The sequence below is a fragment of the Tiliqua scincoides genome, chromosome 4 (genome assembly GCF_035046505.1).
Source record: "Tiliqua scincoides isolate rTilSci1 chromosome 4, rTilSci1.hap2, whole genome shotgun sequence".
NCBI classification, from domain to species: Eukaryota; Metazoa; Chordata; class Lepidosauria; order Squamata; family Scincidae; genus Tiliqua; species Tiliqua scincoides.
The window spans coordinates 211,330,483-211,354,834 of record NC_089824.1 but is presented as its reverse complement, the minus strand read 5'-3'; the positions used below and the strand labels follow the sequence as shown (position 1 = coordinate 211,354,834).

General features: G+C 40.9%; 1 protein-coding gene across 2 annotated transcripts in view; it reads left to right on the top strand.

The window, feature by feature from the left end:
• The window catches only part of ANKRD60 (ankyrin repeat domain 60), a 55,061-nt gene that overhangs the window by 4,041 nt on the left and 26,668 nt on the right, over positions 1-24,352 (top strand). For both annotated transcript variants that reach the window (XM_066623717.1, XM_066623718.1), the window contains exons 2-11: positions 6,819-6,951; positions 7,450-7,556; positions 8,892-9,034; positions 11,012-11,158; positions 16,771-16,878; positions 17,537-17,602; positions 19,750-19,908; positions 20,903-21,057; positions 22,729-23,174; positions 23,966-24,183. In XM_066623717.1, coding sequence (XP_066479814.1) covers positions 6,854-6,951; positions 7,450-7,556; positions 8,892-9,034; positions 11,012-11,158; positions 16,771-16,878; positions 17,537-17,602; positions 19,750-19,908; positions 20,903-21,057; positions 22,729-23,174; positions 23,966-24,183 — 1,647 coding nt within the window. In that variant the 5' untranslated portion in view covers positions 6,819-6,853. The remainder of the gene's footprint in view (positions 1-6,818; positions 6,952-7,449; positions 7,557-8,891; positions 9,035-11,011; positions 11,159-16,770; positions 16,879-17,536; positions 17,603-19,749; positions 19,909-20,902; positions 21,058-22,728; positions 23,175-23,965; positions 24,184-24,352) is intronic.

The following is a 24,352-nucleotide window of genomic DNA, read 5'->3' as shown; positions in this document are numbered from 1 at the left end:
AACCAGGGTCTGAACTATAGTCTGATTTTGGTTTGTTTCCCTCAATGGTTTGAAGTAAACCAGTTTCATGAGTGTGTACATAATGTAAAATTGTGGATTAGTTAGAATTCAAAGTGTGAAGTTTCCCTCTCCTTCTTTTGTGCATAACAGAGAAGGAGAGGGGGAATGTGCAAGCCTACAGGTCACATAGAAAACCATGATTTCTTATATGCCTAAACTGGGTCATGTTCTCTTTAACTTCTCTGTTTCATTGTTTAATGTGCTGTCCTTATGTCCTGTCCTGAGGAGTTCTTACTTATTTGGAAGGAGAACTTGATTATAAAATAATTTTGTGATTCTTCCTGTTTCTATGACACATTTCACAAAACACAAACTGCCCACTCTATTTTAATATGAGTCTTGTAACTTAGAGAGTAAAAATAATATGCATCTTGGCTCCCATTTATTTTAGAAGTACTTATATCTTCTAGTTATAATAAAAAACATGACTCCAACGTGCTTCAGAGTTGAAGCACTAAATGTTTACTTATATTTGCTTTTAAGTCCCCAATCCTATTGGGGCTTATAGCAGTGGATTTTGAGATCTACAGCTGTAAGTTCTGGTGCAGTGCTGAGAAAGCTGTGCCACTGTTGTGTGCTGTGGAATTGCGAACTGCTGGAGGCCCTGGGCACATACCAATGGCTCACCCAGGCCAACTGAGCGAGGTGGGGATGGTCTGGGGGGGAAGAATTGAGGCAGGGATCAGGGTGGGTTGGAGATAGCTCTAGAGTGGGAGGGAGTGGATGTCAGCGACAGTCATGCATGCTGGTATCTTATCCCCCTTTTCCCAGCCTGTCACACTTCTTGCAGCTCCTTGGACATACCAGCTTAAATAGCCATTGGCTGCCAGGCATCTTACAGGAAGGTAGGTAAAAATGTTTACTTTCCTCTCCTGGGCTGTCTGGTGGACCCCCATACCATAGGATGTGCTCTGTTGGCACTACTGCATTGCCTAGGTTGGTGGAAGAAAGGATCACATGGCTGTGGAGTCCGTACACAAAACCTCTGCCTTCTTCCAAAATTGCTTCCGACTGTGACTCAGAGCTTTGCTAGGATTGCGCTGTTAGTTACATGCTACACTCATGATTTTTGTGGTTTGTTTTTGTAACTCAGCAGCTGCTCTTTATGTCTGGCCCCAAGGCAGCCATATGACATTGATGGGAGCTGCAGTTCTGCCACACTGGTTGCAGTTTCTTCCCCTTTCTCCTTAACATGTGAAAGAACTCCAGTGCATCCATTCCACTGACTTGTATGGAGAAAAGGAAAGGTCATGGAAATGTGTGACTGAGGGGCTGTATGTGTCAGGGTTAATTTGTATCAAGGTTCATCTTGTCTCATCAACATTATTGTTTTACTTGTCAGTGGAAGTAGTAAAATCTTTTTTTTTTTTTTTTTTGGCTTGCTCTTCTGGTGTGCCCCTTAAGATGTGAAAAAACAGTCTGAGGAGCAAGTTATGCTGCCTTGCAAATAATGATTCAGGGTGCAGTTTTGCACCTGCTTTACCTTGGAATACCAGATGCAGAGGAGGGCACCAGGATGCAGGTTGCGTCTTGCTGTCTTTTGTACTCCCTAAAGCATTTGGTGGACTACTGTGAGATACAGGAAGCTGGACGAGATGGGCCTTTGGCCTGATCCAGCAGGGCTCTTTTTATGTCCTTATGTTATATGTGTTCTCTCAGTCTTTTCTGTTGTTCTTTCTTCTTTAGACCTAGAACTAAAATATAGGAGGGTGGCACTATAGGCAGCAGGGGAAGTACAGCACAATGCGGTGCTAAGATGCCTGCCCATGAAAATTCATCCTGAGCATGGGTTGAACGGCTGCAATCTCGGTGCTGTCTGTCTCATTTTTTGTGACTTGAGAAAGGCAGCGGCAAATTACCCACTACTCTGTTGTCTCTCTGCCTGATGAGAGCGCGAGTAAAAGAAAAAACCAAGAATGCAGGCGCAACTTCAGCACTCTGCTGCTAGCTGCAGTTGCTTTCCCCTGTTCTTTGCCTGCCGTTGCAGTACCTCTAGTTGTAGGAAGGCAATTTTGACCAGCTTGGATTTGTGAAGGAAAGGGCTGGATGATAAAGCTAGGCAGGTCTGCAAGATACATGCATCAGATGTCACTGCTGGTGTTCTCCCCCTTGCTTTTTCTACTCTCTTATTTAAGGAGAAGCAACATAGAGTGCCTTTGTCAGCACTCTTGCCAACCACTACGGCATAGGCTCTAAACTTCTGCATTTTTTTCCTTTGCCATTAAGCATTTTGACAAATCCCCTGCTTTTGTTCCACAACTTTGCCAGTAAGGAGCCTTTCCACTTCATGCCTGCTGCCAAAAGAGTGACTCACAATCTTGTCATTTCTTATCATGTTGTAGAGGGGATATTATAACTCTTCACTGTGATCCTGTTGGCTTGCTTCCCATCCAGCACATGTTTCTGGTTCTCGGATTTCTTCATCTTCTGGCTTGCCCACCCTTTTGCCTCTTAATAAAGATAAGAAACGGTTTGTAAAATGGGTTGCCAGCTTCCTAGGTTAGCTGCAAGACATTTATTGTGTAGTCAATTAAGCTGTCAACTATTTCACATACCTGTGCCAAGTTTATGTTTTGAAGGCTATGTTGTATGAACTAATCTGCAAAAGCTTTTTAAGTCGGTTGCCCAATTCCAGCATTTTTAAACTGTTTTTCAGGTGATATACGTATTTCCTTTTAATACCTGCAACCTTTTCATTGGCTCTGAGCACTCTTGACTATCTGTCAGGATAGCAAGAACATGCACAGATGCAGTAAACTTAGTCTGCTGCTATGTGTCTCTTGTTGGGGAAATGTAGGACTGGGGCTGCTGCAAATGTACTTGGATCTTGTTTCTACTCACCAGAGGTGACCAAATGCATGCCTGATTACAGGCATAATCCCCTATTATGTGTTTTCTCTTAACCAGTGTCCCAAGGGTCTAGTGGGGGTCCATGGGGAGATGCGAGTTCTCTTATAGTTGGAGAATCTATCAAGCAGTAGAGGCTCCTCCTGGTTGTGAGTCTCCTGAAACAGTTTAAAATAGACTAAAAATAAATCTACATGCAGCATTTTCACACAGGAAGAGATACTAACCATGTGGTCAGTTTTAACTGCACAGGAGACCAGAAAGACAAAGGGGAGGTTTTGTGGGTTGATGGCAAGGCTGCCCTAAGGATCAAGTTTACCAGTTTTTTCTGCTATTTGGTATGTGCTGTGTTGCAGGAGTCACAAGGCTAGACTGTTGAGACCAAGTGATCTTCCTGTTCCAAAGGCAGATGGAAGGTGCTTACAGCTATCTGGTCTATGTTGGCCTAGTGGCTGTTTGTTTTACTTGGGGAGAGGAAGCAGGAAAGAAGATGGGAGAGAAAAAGGAGTGGTTGGTCTTAGATATCATCTTGGTGCAGTACATCTTGGATATCAGCTGCAATGGGGGTGCTTCATGCACTACTGCTGGGTGCATGAGCAACAAAACCAACAGCAAGGCTGTGAAATGTGGAATAGAGAATACATGGAATAGAGAACAAAGACACATGGGGTCATACAACCCAACCTCTTGTATTTTTTCTTCCCATGGAAGTGTCTGGAACCTTGTAGGGGTTGACATAATCAAGGAACTAGTTTTGTAATTTGATGGCGCTTGATTGCCTGGCTTTAAATGGTTGCTGCTATTGTTCTGCATTTTACCAAGAATGTGACAAAACTTATGACAATCTCTGGAGGCCAGTTACTTGTTAACATGAACTCCTTGATTGAATCTGGCTAGTCAAAATGTTGGAGAGACAACTGTGGTTGGGGATTCATCTTTTGTGTTGCTAACAACTTTGTACACTCCAAGTCAGGAAATTCCCAGAATGTAGCTTTTGTTCACAGGTTCTGTGTAAGCAGGGTGTGGCTGCTCATGGAATTTTCCAGGAAACAAGGAAAGGAAGTCTTCTCCAAGTCAGCCTGGTAGTGGTGATTAACAAAAGTATGGTCTTCCTCACAGTGTGTGCTTTAGTCTTGCTTTAAAATCATAATACTTCAATCAGGCATTTGCTTGGGGAGAGTTCTCATACAGGAACATTTAGGTTGGGTGGAGGAGCACATGTTATAGGGGTTGATGGAGGAATGGGTATTGATGTGGCGGTTATGAATATGAATTGAGATTTCACCTCAACCCTTAACTCATTCAGGTGACTTTATTCAAACCATTATCTCTCAGCCCCCTACTGCAATATAGGGTGAACATACTGCTGTAAATTGCAGGTCCTTTGTAAGGATTACTGAGATAATGTGCATGAAGTAGTCTGAACAGTCAAAGCATGCAATATAAGCACCATTATTGAATTACATAACCTTTATGTAATTCTGACTGGACAACCAGCATGTGTAAATAAGCACTGAATGTGTTTGGCTTAAATAAAGATGGGAAATGAATGAAATAACAAAGTATAGAATCCTTCCCATGCATCAATATATTAGAAAATGAACCTTCCTAAAAATATTTTAAATGACAGTGGTTTATTGCCTTGAATGCCTGGAATGTGTGAGAGAAAGGCAGGATATAAATTCTTTAAATAAATAAATAAATAAATAAAAATAAAACATGCCATATTAATGGTAACTGTAGTAAACAACCTGTAATGCCTTTGTGGTGCTCACGTTTATGTTGTCTGTTGTGGTGGAAACATTTATTGAATTGAGTTGTTTCCATAGTGAAATGTGAATTTCACTTTTTTGAAAATTACAGAATATTTTCAGTAATAAAATACTGATAGCTGGATTTCCTGCACTACCACCAATACATACGTACAGATATAGATTTTCATCTATAAGCTGCACATTGAAGGAGGAACCAAAGCTTAGTGGCAGAGCATATGCTTTGCATTTAGGAGGTCCAGGTTCAATCCTTGGTTATCCCGTGTAGGTCTGGAGAAAGAGCCCTGTCTGAAACTGTAGAAAGCTGCTGCCATTTAGCATACTGAGCTTGGTGGACCAAAAGTCTGGCTTGGTATAAAGCAGCTTCATATGTTCATATTAGTTTTGCAGCTCTTATGTAATGCTTATAAATAATTGCGTTGAAAAAGTTTTGGCTCAGAAGTTGTATTGCAGTCTGTTTTGAATCTGTCCTCCCTCATCTTGGAAAATACATGTAATTTTTCTTGTCAAGCTGGGATCTGACCTGTAGAATGGCATTCTTAATATGCACACCTAATGTTTTGGAGATGTCATGTTGCAGTATCTTACATAAGAACGATTTGCTCAGCCTTTCTCTCACACACGTTAGCCATGGAGATGTTGGCAACTGGTAGGCAATTTTGTCCTCTTTGCCAAATTGTCAGTGGATTCCTTCTTCTGTAACCGGTATATGGTGTATGGAACAGGTTGCCTTTCTCTAATCAGAGAAATTAATAAACCTGAACTTAAGTATACTTAAGACATTTAAGTATGTCTGCTAGTCACAGATCTTTTTGCAACCGCTTGACTTTCTGAAAAACCCCAGCACCAATAAGCAGCAGTTGAACCCTCGCTTCCGACACTTTTAAAATGAAGCAAATTGAAGGCTTTGTTATTGGCTTCCTTGTTTCTAAATACATTTCAGTTTTACAAGCAATCTTCTGCAGCGATGAGGGTTAGTGACATGAATTTTCTCAAAGTGTGTGAAAATTACCAACCTTGGCCAATTCATGGCCCAATCCTAACCAGTGTGCGCCAATTCACCACCAGTGCTCACTGTTGCAAATGTGCCATAAGGCACATTTGCAGACCCTAGCACTGGTGCTAGCCCAGTGCTGGCAGGGGCTGGACTAGTGCCATTGGAGCATCAGAGTTCTGCTGCTTGGTGGGCATAGACTGCCAGGCAGCAAAGAGGTAGGTGGGGGCTTGGGGGGCGGCGATGGGGAGTAGGCATGCTGGGGTGGAGGGAGGCGGAGAGAGGGCGGGGAGGTGCTAGGGGGCTAGAGGAATGCAGGACCGGTGGAGCTTTGCTCCACTGGATTCTGTGTTGGGCCATCTGCCTGACACGGAGGCTCTGAATTCTATGCCGACTCGGGTCGTTGTAGAACTGAATAGTCCCTTTGCAGGGCTACTTGCTTTATCCAGGGAGTCCCCTTCTCCTGAGAAGATGGTGGCAGCTGCCTGGGGTGTGCTGGATGCACCGGCAACTGTTTTCGGCATTGCTGCAGCCCTGTGCACTGGGCAGCTCAGGATTCAGCTGTCAATGGCCCTAAGTTAGGCAACCTTAGCTTCCTCTCAACCTTGGCTCCCTAGTTGCAATGTGGGGCTAAAAATACAGGGTATATTAAAAAAATGTATGCACATTTTAATGAACTCTAATTCATACATACTTCATTGTAGAAAACCTGCAACACTCCAACATCTAAAGGAAGCAACTGAAGAGATGTATGGAACCATCACAGCTCACATACTGGTGGATATCTTCAGATCCCTTAGTCAACGATAGTGGTGTAAAGATGCCAGTAGAGGACGTTTTGACTGTTTGGTCTATTTAACTTACTAATTAATTAACTGGGCCAAGCAGCTGATACTGTGTACATCATGTGCAGTATGTGTGTGAATTATAGAATAATAAATTTGACACGATAAAAGTGCGTGTACATTTTCTTGAGATGCCCTGTATTTATCATAGAGTTGTGAAGATTCCATCAAGCTAATTATGTGCTTTGCATGCTCAGAAAGCACTGTAAAAATGTTCAGTATTATTAATCTCCCTAATATTGTATTCCAATGATTCTTTTTCCTCTTTCTTTCTGATGTGCTTTTTTTCTTCCCTTTAAGTTGGGTTTGAAGACTATGGACCAGATTGTGATAGCATGAGGATAACTGCATTCTTGGACATTCCAGGGCAGGATAACTTGGCTCCACTTGCGCGTCTGGAAAAATATGCTTTTAGTGATAATATATTTAACAGGTAACAATGCAGTTAACTATGTTAATGTTATGTTTTAAATTTTTATTATGTTTTAAGCATAAAAGGTTTAACCATATAGTCACATTAAATGCCTTCATATCTTTCTGTGGTATTTCTTATTACTAGTTATTATATTCTACCTTTATATTAAATCATTTCAAGGTGGCTTACAGAGTTCAATTACAAAATTAAAAACACAATAGACGTGTTTGATTTAAAACAAAAAATAAGTAAAACAATAAATATTGAATCAATAGAGATCGCAGAAGATAATTAATAACAATATCCCGATGAAACATTTATCTAACAGAATCTCTGATATCTGCACCCTCAAGTTACTCTACTTTAAGGTGATACATGTTCAGTGACTATCTTGTTTAATTAAACTTCTCATGCTAGCTGAATCAAATTGCTCTGTGCTTCATCTTGTTCCCAGTTTGAGTTGCATATTTTTTCTTTTAAAAAAAAATTAAGTTTAATGATTTGTTGCCTTGCCAGGCAAATCATTGCCAGAGGTCTACTTGATGTCTTTCGAGACTTCAGTCATAACGAAGAAGATTATTTGACAGTAATGGCAATAGTAGTCCGGCTTTCTGAAGATACAGGTGAGAGTTCTGATTTGTATATACAGGCGTCCGCTGCTTAACAGGTTGCATAACAACAGATCGCATTTATGACGGTGGTCAAAGTACAACAAAGAGGCTCTGAATGAGGCAGTTGGGTCTCCCATGGCCTGCAGCAGAGTGTCTGTTTACAAAACAAAGGCACGAGATTGGGTGGAATGTTCCCTTATCAACCTAACCGCTTAACAACGGGGATAAGAGAATATATACCCGTCAAGTGGTGCAGACCTGTACTTGTTCCTTAAGCAGTAGCACTTTTCCTCCATATTGGTATAGAAAGTAATACGTTTGCTTTCTGTTGTGAAAGTCTTTTTGGAGTGCTAAAAACAATAAAGTTTTGCTTCCTCATGAAATGAGTAAGAACTCTGTTGTAAAGATTTGAATTGTATATTGCAATGCAAAGTAATTCTAAGTTCAGAAATGCAATATTGTTAGTAATAGACTTCCTGTAGGATTTGATGGGCCAGGCATTTCCAGAGGTTTTCTTTGCAAAGCTCCTTTTAGCTCCAAATTAGATTATCAGAACTCAGCCAGCCAATGTCAATTTGGATCTTCTGCTGTTCATCACTCTATTGTATTTGCTTGTCCGTAGGCATATATTTTCAGCCATATTTCTAATGCATTAATAAAATCTTTTCTCCAGCTTATTTTTGCAAGAAGGCACTGCTATGCCTTTTATTTGTAAACCTTTCAGTCAAAGTGGTTGGCACAATATGGAGTACATGGCACTCTGCCATAAAACCTCCAGTTTATTAATTTTCCTCTTGCTTATTCTCACCCCTTGCATTTACTACATTGCATTCCTGCACACATGCACTATGTTCTTTCTTTGTTCCACTTATTTCCTTGACTCCTCAATTAACAACAAAAAAATAAGCATAGAATATAGTGCAGCCATATTATGAACATGGTATTGTCAGGGGCAGGTGCTCACATTATGTTAGTGTTGGAATGCGTATGCATGCTTACTACTGAAATGTGTGAATCAGGTAACTCCATTATACACAATGATTTAGGAGCACACATTCATATCATTATCCAAGCTGGACAGGCCGTATAAGCTGGACAAGCAATATAATTTAGTCATATACATGACTTACTTGCAAATTGTGTTGCTCCTTTACATATTTGTTCTGTGTAAAAATAAGTTTTCCTTACTACTTGCTCTGGGGTGTTTTTCAGTGGGGTATCATTCTACACAATTTGGGAAAGAAGTTGCTTTTTAAATTGATTTTTGCAACTTGAGATGTTTGTTGAACGCATGTGTTTTCTGCCTTAAATTGACTAAAATTGTCATTTAATTCTTTATATCTCCAGAGCCTACTGTACGCACGGAACTAATGGAACAGATACCACCCATTGCCATTTTTCTGCAAGGAAGTAGACCAAACTTCCCCACAGCTTTTTCTGAATATCTTATGCCCATTGTGGTGAGATACCTCACAGATCCGAATAATCAGGTAGAGATTTCTGGACTGATTTTCTAGTTCAGTCTACAGTCATGAACTTTTCCTTTGTGCTGTGGGGAAGAGCCATTCTCTGTAGTTTGTAGAATTAAGTAGTTGTGAAGCACAGTCCTATGCCTTACACAGAAGTAAGGTCCAATCTGTTTATGAGTTGGGTAAACTTCGTGATAACTTCCTCATAGTTGGGTATACTTCCTGATAAGCTCACTTAGGATTGCAGCTTTGCAGCCCAATCCTAACCCACACTGGAGCAGGCAGGCCAGCTGACCTGTCCTGTATACAGCGAGAGGTTGGGGCTGCCTGTGGCTTGGCCTGGGGCAAGGGGAAGTCATTCTTCTTACCCTGGGTAACATAGCAGCAGCCCCAAAGGATCTAGTTGGATCTGTGCCACCTGAAAAGGTGGCGCTGATTCCAGCAGCCTGGTGCTGTGCCAAGTTGCCTGAGCGTAAGGTTAGGATCTGGCAAAAGAGTAAGATCTTGGCTCCACCCCCACCCTGCCTGGACCTGGCCTGCCCATGGGTCCGCCTACTACCTGCTTAGGAATGTCCCTGTTCTGTCCTTCCCAAGCTCCTGCGTTAGCCTGACTCCTGTGTGCTCAAGGTTTCCTCCTGTCCTGTTGGCTCAAGGAACTAACACTGGCTCAAGGGCCAGTTGGGATTGCTCCCTTAATCTCTTAAAATAATTGATATTTTATTGTAATAAGACTATATTAAATGTATTAGAATACTAAATTTATTCTCAGCAACTGCTTTTGCTGATGACGATTACAGACCTGGCTTATGTCAATAGGGTTGATTCAGGCTTGTTGTGAATTATTATGCCATGTATGAGTGAGCAAGGAAATCTCAGCTTTAGTAATATATTAGTAGCAAATATATTTGAATCACTTTCAGGTTATCACGTACAGTCATGTGTTGCTTAATGACAGGGATAGGACTGCCCCCCCCCCGCTCCCCTCACCTCCTGAGGCTTGTCTGAGCTTCCCAGAGGCAGCGCACACCAGCTTGCTGCCTCTGTGAAGCTCAGACTGCCAGAACGAGAGACATGACTTCTGGTTTCACGGAGGAAACTGGAAATCATGTATTTTGAGCCATTGGAGCAGTCTGAGCCTCACATAGGTAGCAAGCAAATGCTCTGGGAAGCTCAGACGAAGCTTCAGAGGTGACTTTGGAGACTTGGGGCATGAGCCCTGCGATGGCTGTGTGACCATCAATGGTCATTTCATATTTGATCCTGCGTTGTCCAGAACGTCACTAAGGGATGCACACCTGTACTTGCAACAGACTCTGAACATTGCACACTCTAGATGATGGTAATGCTGCTGTTTACATTATTTTAAAATGGCATATCAAAAGTTCATAATTAATATATGGTCTCACATATTTTCCACCATCTGATTTACTAATGTAAAACTGGGACAGAAGTGAATTAGGAAGTCTTCTTGGTTTTAACTGAGAAAGTCTTGAGGAATGACAGTTTTATACATCCAAAGAAAGCACACATGTAAGAGATATATAACATGCATTGGTTCCAGGGGCTTTCCTGGGCCTCAGAATGCCTTATATGGTGAAAAACATCACTTCTGGTTTTCCTTGGGAAAAACTCTGGGCCATTCTGAAGCCCATAGAGGCAGTGGGCAGATGTGTGCTGCCTCTGTAGGCTTCAGAAAGCCCTCTGGAGGGGACTGGAGCACAGCTCAGGTCCCCTTCAGTGGGAGAAAGGGGTGGAAAATTGTGGATTTGATCATCCATGATCATTCTTGATTTTCTGTATCAGTGAGGGGTCTGAGAACGGATTCCTTTTGGATACTGAGGCCCCACCTGTATAGAATTTTAAGATAGTGAAATGCCTTTTATTCGTAATTCAGTGAAAGGACATGAATTCAATGTTGTGGTTTTTCATAATCTCCTCTCTTATGCTTTCTATGTATTGCAAAAAGGTCTCAGTGATATTCTTTTTGCACACCGTCAGGTTAGAAAAGCCAGCCAGGAATCGCTTCTAATACTGCTGGAACAAGGTCTTATTGCTCAGAGTGATATTGAAAATAAAGTATGTCCAATCCTTTTGGATCTCTCTACTCCAGATAGTGATGATGAGTACAAGGTGGAGGCTGTAAATGTAAGTAGCAACTAACTTTTTATGGGCTATTTTCAGATTGAGAGTAGGAAGCTAACAATACATTCCTAGTGTGGCCAGTCAGAAGTAAGTTGCATTGCGCTCAATGGGGCTTACTCTCAGAAAAGCGCACGTAGGATTGGAACTTAGATACATTTCTAGCATCTTAACTTAGTTTAGAAAGTTAAATGAATGAAAGCTTCACTAGTTTTAAGCCATTTCTGCCCAATGTTGCATATACGCAAAAAGGATCAAATGTGTACACTTGTGGGCTGGACAGGAATGGGTTAACTCTGTTCTTTTTACTGGCTTGTTATCCAACCATTTTAATTAAAACATTCATTCTCTGTTAGATGCTTCTTTTCCTAGTAGTCTTATAAAAGCAAGATCAAAGTTCAGAAACAGTTAAGAGAAAGATTCAGAATGTGCATAATGGATATATATTCTGAGCAATTTTCAAGGGTCAGGTATATATCCAGTTAGCAGAAGCCACATACATATTCAGACCCCAGTCTGTGTGGCCTCCTGACTGTCTGCACTACAAAAATAACAGGTTGAATATGGATAGTCCAGCTCATGCAAGTGAAAGAGTAGTGCTCATATAAGAACTTCTGTCCTTGGAAACATGAGGGATGTCTTCTCAGGTTTCCAGTTTTAATGCCTAAGTGTCCAGCCGGACATGTGAGAAGCTTCTTTGTGACTGTAACTTAGGAAGTGATAATGACTGGAGTGGGAAATGCAGTTCTCCTTCTGCCCTTGATCAGTCTTAAGTAATCTACTAAAACAGTATTGGGAAATCCCTGCCAATATGCATTTCATAACTATTGGCCTTTTTTGTCTAGTTTGCAGAGCTGTCACCTTGATAGTTTACATATCTATGCTAAAGAGTTCTCATTTATATATAGTAACTTGCTTGAATGATCTCTTGTGTAAACTTGCTGACTTGTATATTTTCATAAAATGCCAAGAGATCCGAATATCATTTATAGTTTGTGTGTTAAAGAAATTTCTAGGCTACCCTTCAATAAAACTATATCAATGCAATAAAAATAAACAATAAAACGCAATATAGAAAACTGCAGTTGAACAAAACTCACATCATAAGATGAAGCAGCTGTAAAATAGCAGTGATTTTCCTCCATGGAAATGGATGTCTTGGAATGCCTGGGCAAATAAAAACATCTTTGCATGGTGTCAAAATGAAATCAAGGTAAATGTCAAGCAAGCCTCCCTGAGGAGGACACTCCGCAGTCAGAGTGTCATGACCAAGAAGGCTCTTTTCATGGTCACCAGCTGCCTAATTTCTGATGGTAGGCAGACTTTGAGGAGAATCATTCCTGAAAATTGCAGTGTCTGAGTAAGTTTATGTTGTGACACATCCTTTAGGTAAACAGCTGCAAGCAATTCAGAGCTTTATAGATAAGTACCAGAACTTTGAAATGTGCCTGGTTGTGGATCAGGAGACACTGTCACTATTTTAAAACTGGAGAGCTATGTTGCGTGTAAGTGATTCTAGTTAGTAGCCTACTGTTTTGTGTTAACATGCATGTTGTATTAACTGACGCTTCCAAGAAGTCTTCAAAAATAGTCTTATGTACAATATATTATAATACTGTAACCTAGAGGTTCCCAGTGCATGGATAACAATAGTTAAGCTATCTGTTGGGAGGGATCATAGCTGATGCTAAGGCTGATGGACTGCACTGTGTGCTGCAGAGAACTCTCGGATCTCCAATGACAATACTGAATCTAGCCGTACCCCTAAGTTACAAACATGGTCCAGAGGAAGCTTTACGCCAGGGGTTGGCAATCTACAGCCTGTGAGCTGGATCTGGCCTGCCACCCATCTGGTCTGTGCAGAGCTTGGCTTGAGAGGTGATCCCACCCCAATTTCCATGTGCTGGATGGAGAATGGCGAAGCTGTCTGCTGAGGCTCACAGAGGGACAGGAACTCCATGGTTCTGGGTGGCTGATTCTCCACCATTTCCTGTCTGGCGCCTGACAAACTGGGCAGGAGGCCTCTCCTCCTTAGCCAAGCTCAGCGCAGCTCCTTCCAGATGCTCGATACCTGGATGACATGATGATGTAATTGCTGAACGTCTCTCATCCTTTCCCAAAAAGGTTGCCGACTCATGCTTTATGCCATCCAAATTCAGTTGAACGTTGTCCCCCCTGGTCACATGAAGCACCCACCAAGAGAACCTCCATTTTATCTGAATTGAGCTTAATTTTATTGTTCCATATCTGATGTGTTGGTTCCAGGCAATTCACTGCTTCTATTGAATTTGATGGGAAAATAGAGTTGGGTTTCATAAGGTGACACCTCACACTAAATTTCAAGGGTGACCTCACTCATTGATTTCACAAAGGTACTGGAAAGCATGGGAGACCAAATACAATACAAGCCTGCAAACCCCATAGTACAAATGGCACAGAGTTGAGTAGTAGTCTTCCAGCATAGTCTTTTAGCACCACCTTCTGGAACCAGCTGTCCAGGCATGAGTCCACCACTGCTGCAGCACAGTGCTTCCCCCCTTCCTCAACCCAAACAACTTATCCAGAAGGATGCCATTATCAGTGGTGTTAGAAGCCACTGAGAGATCCTGAACATTTCTTAATGCAGTGAGCAACTGTCATCAGTAGGCCAAATACTGTCTGACAGGTTGGTTCATGTAATAAAAAGAGATATGCTAGCGGTGGTTGGGACCCACCAGTGGGTCGTAAACCTGACAAGCTGATAGCTGACAAGGAAAATATATTGAGCTCTGTGGAAAGCAAAACTGAGCCACATGTGGGTTTACTCATGAGTAGGCAACCATGCCTTAGCTCTTATTGAAGGCCAGGCAAAGCACAGTTGCAATTTAAGATTATTTCCAGCCTCCAGAATGGAACCAGTGGAAATTGGAAACCACAGAATAGTTCACCTGTAGATCTTCCTGGAGTTTAGTTTTTCAAGCTGATATTGGACTACAGGAATTTTACAACTGCTGTCTATACGTTGCTGTTGATGTGCATTTTCATATTAGATTATCTCTTTTAGCAATTTTACAACGGCTGTCTATACGTTGCTGTTGATGTGCATTTTCATATTAGATTACCTCTTTTAGCGTCACACTGTTGGATATCAAGCAATGTTGTATTCCAGTTCAGTTAAGTGAACAATAGTCCAGTTAATGTAACTGCTCAGAGAAAGATCAAAATATAGAAAGAATTTTTATTTTTCAGCTGTGAAAAGAATTAAACTATGGAAAGAAAATAAGAATTAACTCGGATCTCTCGAAATAAGTGCACACAGTCCCATTTGATTTCAGTGGGATATTGAAATATTTGGAAACTTTTCTTTAATGGCACTTTCCTAAAGCTATTTGTATTCTACAGTGAGCTCTAGAAATTTACTGAAATGCCTCATTGCTTCTTGTTAACTTTTTATTGTGAAACATAAATTATGAAATCCTTTAATTCCCACCTGTCTTTAGGTCTTTGAGTACATTTGCAAATGTTCAGTTGTGTCTCCTCAGAACGTGAATGTGTTTCATTCTGTTTCATCGTGGATGTCTGACACTTCACCCATAAAATGACTTTACCAGCTACACTACAGTTTCTTGTTCAGGAGTTGCTTGGACCAGCTTCCAAAGTAACATCTGAATGCCAGATGTCTTTTTCAGGGAGTGACAATTCCATTAAAAGTGAAATTGTATAGTGTTCTCCAAATTCTTGCCTGAAATTCTGTTGCCAAGATGGAGCTGTTTGAAACGTGTTGTTTTTAATGGCTATCTTCTTAAAAATTTCTTCTGCACAAATATTTATCCTTTAAAGAAGAAAAACAATTTTTGGAGCCTTATTGTTACAAAACTGAGTAGGCTTTTGTGATATTGGCAGTTTGATAATTTTAGAGACTCTTGGGATACTGGATTTGTTTTTGTCCCTGGCCCAAATGATCCATTTTTTGAAAGCTTACCAGTTCTTAGGGCATGAGCAAGAAGCTCATGCTACTCTGTGTGAAAGTGTTAAGAACCTCAAAAGATGGGGGTTGAGAGTGTTTGAGGAATATCCAGAGATGTTTAGGGCTAACAGTGTTTGTTGATTGATAAATTATATTTATGCCTATTTATGTATAAGCTCCCAATCCAATCTACAATTAAGATCAATGCAAAGATTTAACATAGGTGGTGTGTGTGGCACGCTTTTCCTGCCTGTGGCATTTGAGGTACGCATCTAGAGATGGGGGCAGAAGAAGCCATAGGTGAACTTCTTATGTGGGCTCATAACGCAGAAACAGGCTTCCATTGATATGTTGGTAATGATACATGACTGTTGAAAATATTGTGATAGTTGATTCCATTTATGCGGTTTCTGGTATAAGACTGAATAACTCCAGGCAGATAATAAGTTAATGTCCACATTCAGGCATCCGTTGCTGAAACAAGAATGGCCCAGCGTGATCCAGGGACTTTTGTCATCCTTTGTGCTGGTAGGGAGGGAAGCTAAAGCATTCAAATACAATTTTAAACAAATTGCAGTTTCTCATGTCATTATATAAGGAACTGTGTTTTGTTTACAACTTAGAATAGTGGTTCCCAAACCATAGGTCGGTGTCCCACCTGTGGGTCACAACCCAATTTTTGGGTGGTTTGCGAAACTGACAGGGTAGATTAGGCTATGTGCATCCAGGTTTAAACAACCTGCTGCTTGGGCGGAGCACTGCTGCCCAATCACCATTACAGCCACAGAGACTTGAGTGACTAGTAAAGTGAAACTTTTTTTAGATGGGTCCAGATGCTAAAAAGTTTGAGAACCACAAACTTAAAATAAATTCAGATTTGTGAACTGTGGATTTAACTTGTGTGTATTTTCAAACCATGAAAGGAAACTTTCATTTTCCTTCCCTCAGCTGCAAAGGAGGCAGGAAGGGGAGATGGGAAGACATAGTACATTCTCATTAGGTTTGTGTTGTCCATTTACAGCTGTAGTGTCAATCATTTGCTAAAGTGAAATTTGGCTCCCAGTTTCCTTGGAGCAAATAGAGCTATTGATGATGATCTGTTTGGCCTACCTTTATAGAACAACCAATGCTGCATGGAGTCAGGAACAAAACACTCATCACTTGTTTTTGCGTGCTGCTCCTTGCCTAGCTTCAAGCTTGATTGGAGTGGAAATAATGAGACTTGGGAATTAGTACCTTTTGAGAAGATCATAAAAGGAGTCTATAAAAGTAAAGGATTATCTAAGAACTATGGAAGTTTACTGAAATTAGAAGATGTCAAAGTTAAAATTAAGATTTCTGGTTTGCCTTTTGGCTACAACATGGGGCTCCAAGTTATACAGAAAAGGACCTAAATACATTACTCATAATATGCTTCACCTGCGTATGATAGTTTGAAAATTAAAATCTTTATAAAGTTGTACTTCAGTACACCTGCTTGATTGTATAAAAATTTACCCAAGTTTTATTGCTGCTAGTAAAATGGCATGAGTAATGCAAGTCTCCTGCATATCTGGTGGCACCTAGTTTTGAGCAGTTTCTGTCCTTTTACATAATTTTTGGCACAAATGCTGTGTCCAGGGGAAAGGGTTTTAAATGGAAATAAAGAAGAGATTTTTTTTCTCCCTAATAGATAATCTGCAAAATGGCTTCTATGGTGAACAGATCGACTGTTGAACTCTTGCTTCTTCCCCGATTCTGTGAGCTCTGCAGTGATGGGAAACTCTTTCAAGTTCGGAAGGTTAGTGTTCTACATTGATTTGTGCTTTTCTGCCGAAGCACGCTTGTTAAATTATCTTAATCCTGAATCCTTTTAAAAAGAAATCTTGTGTATATCAAGTGGACCAGGGGAATCCGACTGTTTAATTAAAACAAAGCATCGCGAAGGCCCGCGGCGGGTGTTGACGCGATGTGTGTGTGAAGTGGAGAAAACAAACATGTCTTGCTTTATGTCTTGAGTTGACTCCTTGGGTTCATAAGGTGGCTGTCCTGAAGCATTAAATGGCAAGTGGCACAAAAGTAAGCCTGAGGTTTAATGAAGCTCTTGGACACATACTTAAAAGTTGGTCATATGTATATTTGAGTGCTTTGCTGAAAGGTCCATAAGTCCTGATGAATCTGTTTCCTTTCAGTCCTATTTTGTTTGTAGCACATTCTTCATGAACTGTGTTGAGCAGAGGTTACTAATCATTAAAATATTCTAATGACAGATCTTAGATGCTATAGGATATTGTTACAATTCATAAAGGCTGTGTATTGGAAGAACACATACAAATATGTTTTTCTGTTAGTTTATGCAGATGACAAAGTTCTAACTAGTGTGTTACAGAGAAACGGGCAGAGTAGGAAGTGGGAATTGATGTATAAAAGCAAACAATATCTTGCTTTTTTTGCTTCAGGTTTGTGCAGCAAACTTTGGTGATATCTGCAATGCTGTTGGACAAGAAGCGACAGAAAAGAATTTGGTATGTTTATGATAAATTCCCAAGTTTTAAAGTTACGTTCTTCCAAAGAATTGAGCCTTATGGCATTTCCCACCAAGCAAAAAACAGAGTTATTAGAGAAGCACTACAGTAAATATTTTTCAAAGTGGTTTTCTCCTAAAAAATGGAGGGGCCTTTAGGTAAGAGAGATATGCATATCTATTGAAACATCCTGACCCTGCAAAGAAATTACTTTTCAAGGTGTCAAGGATCAAGGCATGTGACTGTAGAGTGTGTGTTTATTCGTGTCAGCTTTCCATCAGAACTGGCTTGTTGTATCTTAATAATGCTTATTTTCTCCACTACTTTCATTAAGTAATAAAATCTACCAATTGCTAAAAGAGGTGACAATTGTTTCTTTCTTGGGTCTTAGCTTTGTTGGTACAGAATGAAACCCCTTTGGCAGGCAAACAGAATTATAGCTCAGTACTGTAGTTGTTGAGAACATAGGGCAACGTTTTCCTAGGGCAGCAATTTTTCATAGCGTATGAAGCATAACATATATGCATATTAATATTCTTAATAATATGTATCGCCTCAGTTTGAGTCAATAGCAGAAAAGGAAATGGAAGATCTCAGAAACTAATATAGCTTCCTCTTCCCATTCCTTAAAAATAAAGTCAAATAACAATTGTTTTAGTAATTACCAAAGATAAAATCTTTGCTTGATTAATTTAGAGTTATCTGCTGGCAAAGGAAGCTAAGGAAAGATAAAGATACTTTATCTGGGTTATAGACTGACCTGGATAACTAGGGGAAGGCAGTGGAAAGAAAACATAGAAAATGGATAGAAGGAGACTTGGGAAGCCTGGAGTGGAGGCTCAGAATATTTTTAAATATGCATATTCAGCAAGCAGCTATTGAGGTTTTCTCTATTGTGTTATGCTTTCAAGTAAAGGTTCATAAATTATTTTATATTGGTATGTGCTTTGTTAGTTTTTTGTAGCACAATCTGGGATGGGTCCCTTGCCTACAAAGCAGTTGGCCACTATGGAAGCAACCTCCTGCTGGTTTACTGAATCCCCTTCGTAACCTGTGACTTAAGCAATTTCTCAAAGGGACAAAGTTGGGTTCCCTCTACGTGACACCCAGTGCCTGTATTGTGCATATTTTGGCTAGAAGAGTATGGCAGCATAGAACTAAGTTAAGTCTCTAAGGCTGCAATCCTGTCCACACTTTCCTGGGAGTAATCCCCATTGACTATAATGGAACTTCTGAGTAGACACGGCTAGGATTAGGCTCTAAAAGAAGTAGGGAGAATTGTCATGGTCCTATGGAAAGGGTTCTTGAAACAACCTCCCATCATGCGCTGTTAGCACACACAATGTGCCATCTTCGAAAACAGCTTGCAGAACAAGCATGTGTTGCCAGAACAAGCACCTGTTTCCTTTGTTGTCTCTTGTTTGTCAGTATTTAGATTAAGCTTCTTGGGGCTGGGATCTATGTAAAGAGCTATATATGCTGATGGCAGTAAATAAATTTCATAATTTCTAAGAGCACTATAACATGAAGACTCTTCTGCCCCCATACTAGCAAATTTATCTGTTTTTACCTCCTCTTTGCCAGAGACGTATTTAAAATCCTATAAATTCGTCCTATTGAATTTCTTCCTCAAGTTACAAATGTGGATGTTCTTGATCTTACACTGGCTGTAGCAGTAGCTACTATTGATAACTTCATTTTGCAAGGGTAATCCTTCAGCATTAGCATTCCTTCTCTAAGCCCTGCTGAAAAGGCATGAATATTTTTAAAGTTATATGATCCTGCTGTCAGTTTCTTATAATAGATTGCAATAAATCAGATTGACAGACTTGGACAACTTTAAATCTCTGCTATAACATGAGTGCAAAGTGCATATCATATCTGTAGCTGAAATTTTCCTTGGATAAACATGCATGTTTTAATTTCTCTGCTACTAAGTTGCTTGGTTTCATTGCTGCTCTTTGCTACAAACTGCAAGCCAGATAGATCTTTTAAAAAAAGATAGTCTTCACCCCAATCCTCAAAGAAATATTTGGAGGCAAATCTCTTCCATGTACGTGTGTTGAGAGCTGAAGTGCAAACAATAACAGACTCTATTAGAATTATGTTATCAATAACTGTGAAAAGACTTCATTTTATTTTGGCAGATTCCAAAATTTTTTGAGCTATGCTCCGATAGCGTTTGGGGTATGCGGAAAGCTTGTGCTGAATGCTTTATGGCTGTTTCCTACACCATTTCACCTGAAGTTCGGAGAAGCAAGCTCTCTCCCCTTTTTATCAGCCTCATCAGTGACCCCTGCAGATGGGTATGTAGAGAGTAGATTAGTTCATGACTTCGTGTACATTGCAGCTATACTTTGAAAGTAATTTTCTGTCTTTTAATAAAAGGAAAACATACTCAAAGGACTCCGACCAGTTTAAATAATCTCAAATGGTAAGATAGGTTATGTTAGGTACTTTTTCCTTGGCTAATTATTTAATGGTGTTAATTAGGTCTTGTTATTAAAATTTCCTAAAGGTAAAACATAACGGACACATTTAAGCACTCATTCCAAATGATGGTTGTAATTGATAATCTGTCAGTCCTTGGCCAACCTCAAAAAGGGCAGAGGTTAAAGGGGTGGCCAAGGTCAGGCTGATGGTCAGGTGCCAGATTAATCAGATGGGCCAGATGCAGAAGGTATGGTTGAGGATGGACTGATGATCCGGTACCAGACTGGGTGAGACGAGAGAGTCTGTGTTGCTGCTGTGCAGGACAAGTTAGATCATCTTATGGATTAGGTCATGCATATGCAGAAGAATGCCACATAAGTGCTTCCCATTGCTGGATCCTGGCATCTAGCCCATGGGGCTTTTGGATTGGGGCCATGACCTCAAGGCTATAAACTCTATTAGGCTATCAGTTTGAACAATCCACGGGGTCAGAAGAATCGGTCATTGTTTGTGTTGCAGACATGTATATGTAGAAAACAGTTTCCAATAATTGTGAGGCTTGTATAGTAAAAATAATAGGTATTTACATTTTCATGATGTTGCAATACGCCTTAAATCAAGCTCCTTATTGCAGTCAGTGCAATATTATTATTATGCATGGAATTCGTTCTGCTGCTATTTCAGAGGTAAATACCTTTGCCTTAGTACTTTTTAATTCCCTGATTTGTGCCAAATCATATGTACTAAATGCCACTGGTCACTGTTGATTGTTTGTCTAATGTTTCAGATATCAGAATAACTTGTGAATGCATAACTGGGAGAAAAGTGGTTACTAAATTCAATGTGCTTTCTTTTCTAATATTCTAGGTTCGTCAGGCTGCTTTTCAATCCCTGGGGCCATTTATATCTACTTTTGCAAACCCTTCCAGTGCTGGCCTTTACATCCGGGAGGATGGGACTCTCAGTATCCGGCCATCCAGCCCTTGTCTGATGGGCAACAATGCCAGCAGTGTTCTAGCCAGGTACAGTAATTTGACCACAAGTATAACCGGGTAATTTTAAACTTTCACTTCTATTCTTTGGTCCAAAACAAAAACCTGCAAAGAAATTGCCAAGAGGCCCTTTTCCACTGTTGTTGTGGAGTGTAGGAGTTTCCAGCAGAGCAATATAAACGGCTGCGCAGCAGAAACTTGAAGCTGATGATCAAGACTGTCCCACAGGAGGTACGATAGTTGCAAATAACCACTCCAAACAGAAGGCTGGGTTCCACCACCAAGGTATATTTACAGGAGATATTTACAGCAACATAGCAGACAGCAACACACGTCTGGCTCCTCAATCCCTATGCCCTACCCGTGAAACTTTTACTTCAGTGTAAAAGTTTAAACATGGAAAATGTTTTGAAACTATAGCCATCAAAACCCTTAAAATGAAAGACAGTTGTTGAGGTCTGAAACCTTAGAAATCCCTCAGGTCTTGTGCACAGGAGAAATGTTACAGGCACTGTACCTGATGTAGCCTGTTGATGTTTAATTCTGATGTGCTCCATGTATCTAAGTGGCAGGTGATACTAGGTGCAAACCCTGTGCACCTGAGTTTGGGCGTGGCCTTATGTATAAAGTAGGCCTGCAAACAAATGCTCCTCAATCCCTATGCCCTACCCCTGAATAGAATAAGGGTACCTAGGTGTTCCAAAACTATCTTTGGCTGTTTTTATAGTGCATTACTGTACTTGAAAGCAGAATTATTTTTGAAAGATATAACTATTGCAAAATCTCATCTGACACAATGTCAGGTACAAGGTTTAACTGAAAAGAGCTGCTGTGGATGGTTCTTTCCCTGGTGGAGATGGGGGCATTCCTCACCAATGAGATCATCCCTCGCTGCTGCTAGAGGCAGGGCCAGCGAAAAGGCAGACAGAGCTCCACACAATCACAGGGATCCAGTCCCCTGACTGTCCCTTCCTCGCTGGAGTTTGGTCATCTCTTTTGGAGCTCCTCAGCGATTTCAAAGCGCAGGGAAAATGGTTCTCTTCAGCCTATCTCAGCTCCCTTCCTCAGCAGGGTTGTCCGTTGAGTTCCGGAGAGAAAGGAGCGTTTTTGCCTGATGGCTGAGGCCCAGCTCTCTTCACTGCGGAAACATTAACTGCCGCTTTTTTCACCATTTCTCCCGCTGTGAGGGAAGCTGCTGCTTGGGCTGGCAGCGCCTGGTCTGCGCCTCTCTGAGGTGGCGGCAGGTTTGGGAGTCAGTGGCAGACCCCTGGATAGACCCCTGCATTCCGCCCACCACACTTCAGGGGATCACTTCCTCTGCTGCATAAACATAGATGCATGGTGGTATTTAGGGTTTCCTATGACCTATTTCTCTTGTTCAAACCCTTCTGTTTCTGGGGTATTAAACCTATTTATGAGCAAAGGAGTTTTCCAAACAGAGTACAATTGTGATGCAAGTTTATAGCCAGTCACAGTAGTGTGTATGAGGATCCTGTCACAGCTCGGCAAGTAGTGTCCAGGAACTGGATCCCTGTGCTTGTGGAGTTCCGCACGCCTTTTTGTTGGTCCTGCCTCCAGCAGCTGCAAGGGACAATCCCATTGGTGAGGAATGCTCCCTGCCTCCACCAGGAACAGGACTTACCCAGGTAAGGCAAACTCCTGTTTTTTTTCCTTTTTGGCTAACAGTACTTTTGTTATCAGTTCAGAGCAGCCAGTGGAAAATAAATCGGACTCCTTGACTGAGGAACCTCCTACTAGCTGTGTGCCTTGTTCCGAGAACTCAAATTCAGATGCACGAGGAGGAAGTTCAACCATACATGCTAACTCTGGAGTAGAACAGACGGAGTGGAAACAGAGCAATGATTTTGGTCCTTGTGTGGTGAAGGATATTAAAGATAGTCAAGTCAACAGGTACCAGGGAATGAACTCAAGTGTCCACTCTGCAGAGGATGTATTTAATACTTTCTTATATTGGCGTCGTCCTCTTCCTGACATAAGTCAGGATTTGGAGCTACTTCAGTGTACTGAGATGCATGGAGAGAGCTGTTCGGTGTCTGAGGCTCTTTGTAACAATTGTGTTGCCAGCAGTGAAATAAAAAAAGTGTTACAAAGTTTGCAGGAGCACATGGATGATCCAGATGTTCAAGGTAAGATCCTGCTTTTTTCATGTTCCACTACGCTTGTGTTTTTGACCCTTGTTTGGACAGTTCGGCCAAGTCACTGTGTTTCTCAGGACTGCTTAGGATTGCATGTAGTTTTCTTTGACAGCCAATTAATTAATTTGACAAACAATTCATTAATTTGGAAAGGTTTTTATCCTGCTGCTTTCTCAAAAATACAAAAGCCTAGTTAAATACGATAAATCAGTAACAGAAACACCCCATGAGTAGAGGTGCTTACTTCTGAACAGGCATACCTAGGATTGTGCAGTTAGAATTGTTGTATCCTGGGGCAAGCTTCCATCTCCCCTCCTCAAGAATGTTGCCGCTGTGTGAGCACGTGCATTGTCATGAAGAAGAATCATGCCTTTTGTTTACACAATTGAAAGCTGGCTGAGCTGCCTGGCAGCAACCGTTCTGGTCTTGAGGAGGGAAGACAAATGCTTGTCCCAGGATATAGCAATTGCTTCAGTTCAGGTGGAGATTACATGGAGAAGTAGTGCTGCCGTGGTATGTAACATTTGAGCATTATTAAAAAGTTGTCCTTTTATTCTTGTTTTTTTAAAAGCCAAATGGAGGTTACTTTCTGAGTAACCCTCGTAGTTCTGTCATTGGCTGTGTTCCATGAACATATCTTATCCCATTATAAAGCCATCTAAACCAGTGAAATATGAATGCTAAATGTTTTGTACTACACAAAGTATTTCATCATGCAGTTTCCATGACTTTGTTCTTAGGAGGTGCAAACCTAGTGAGACTTTTTTTTTTCATCTAATCAGCTCAGGTTCAAGTACTGTCTGCTGCGCTCAGAGCTGCTCATCTTGATTCCGTCAGTGACTATGAAGTAAAGCAGAATGAAGAAGCTAATGGTAGCCACAAGGAAGAGGCATCCAGTTTGGATCCTGATCCCAGCACAATGAGCGAAAGCACCTTGCCTTCCTTGCGAAGACAGGGCAAGGCAATTACCCCATCCAGTATAACTATAATGGAAAATATGGTATGTATCCACACCCATCCATTCTGATAGGAAAAATATGTGTTTTTCAAGGCAAGTTTATACTGACCTCTGGTTGTCAGTCACTTTGTATCTCTACAGGCTTTTGTCTGTTTTTACTTGTAGCTTCCACCCTAAAAATTTAGGGTACTGAGTCTAAACGTAAAATAGA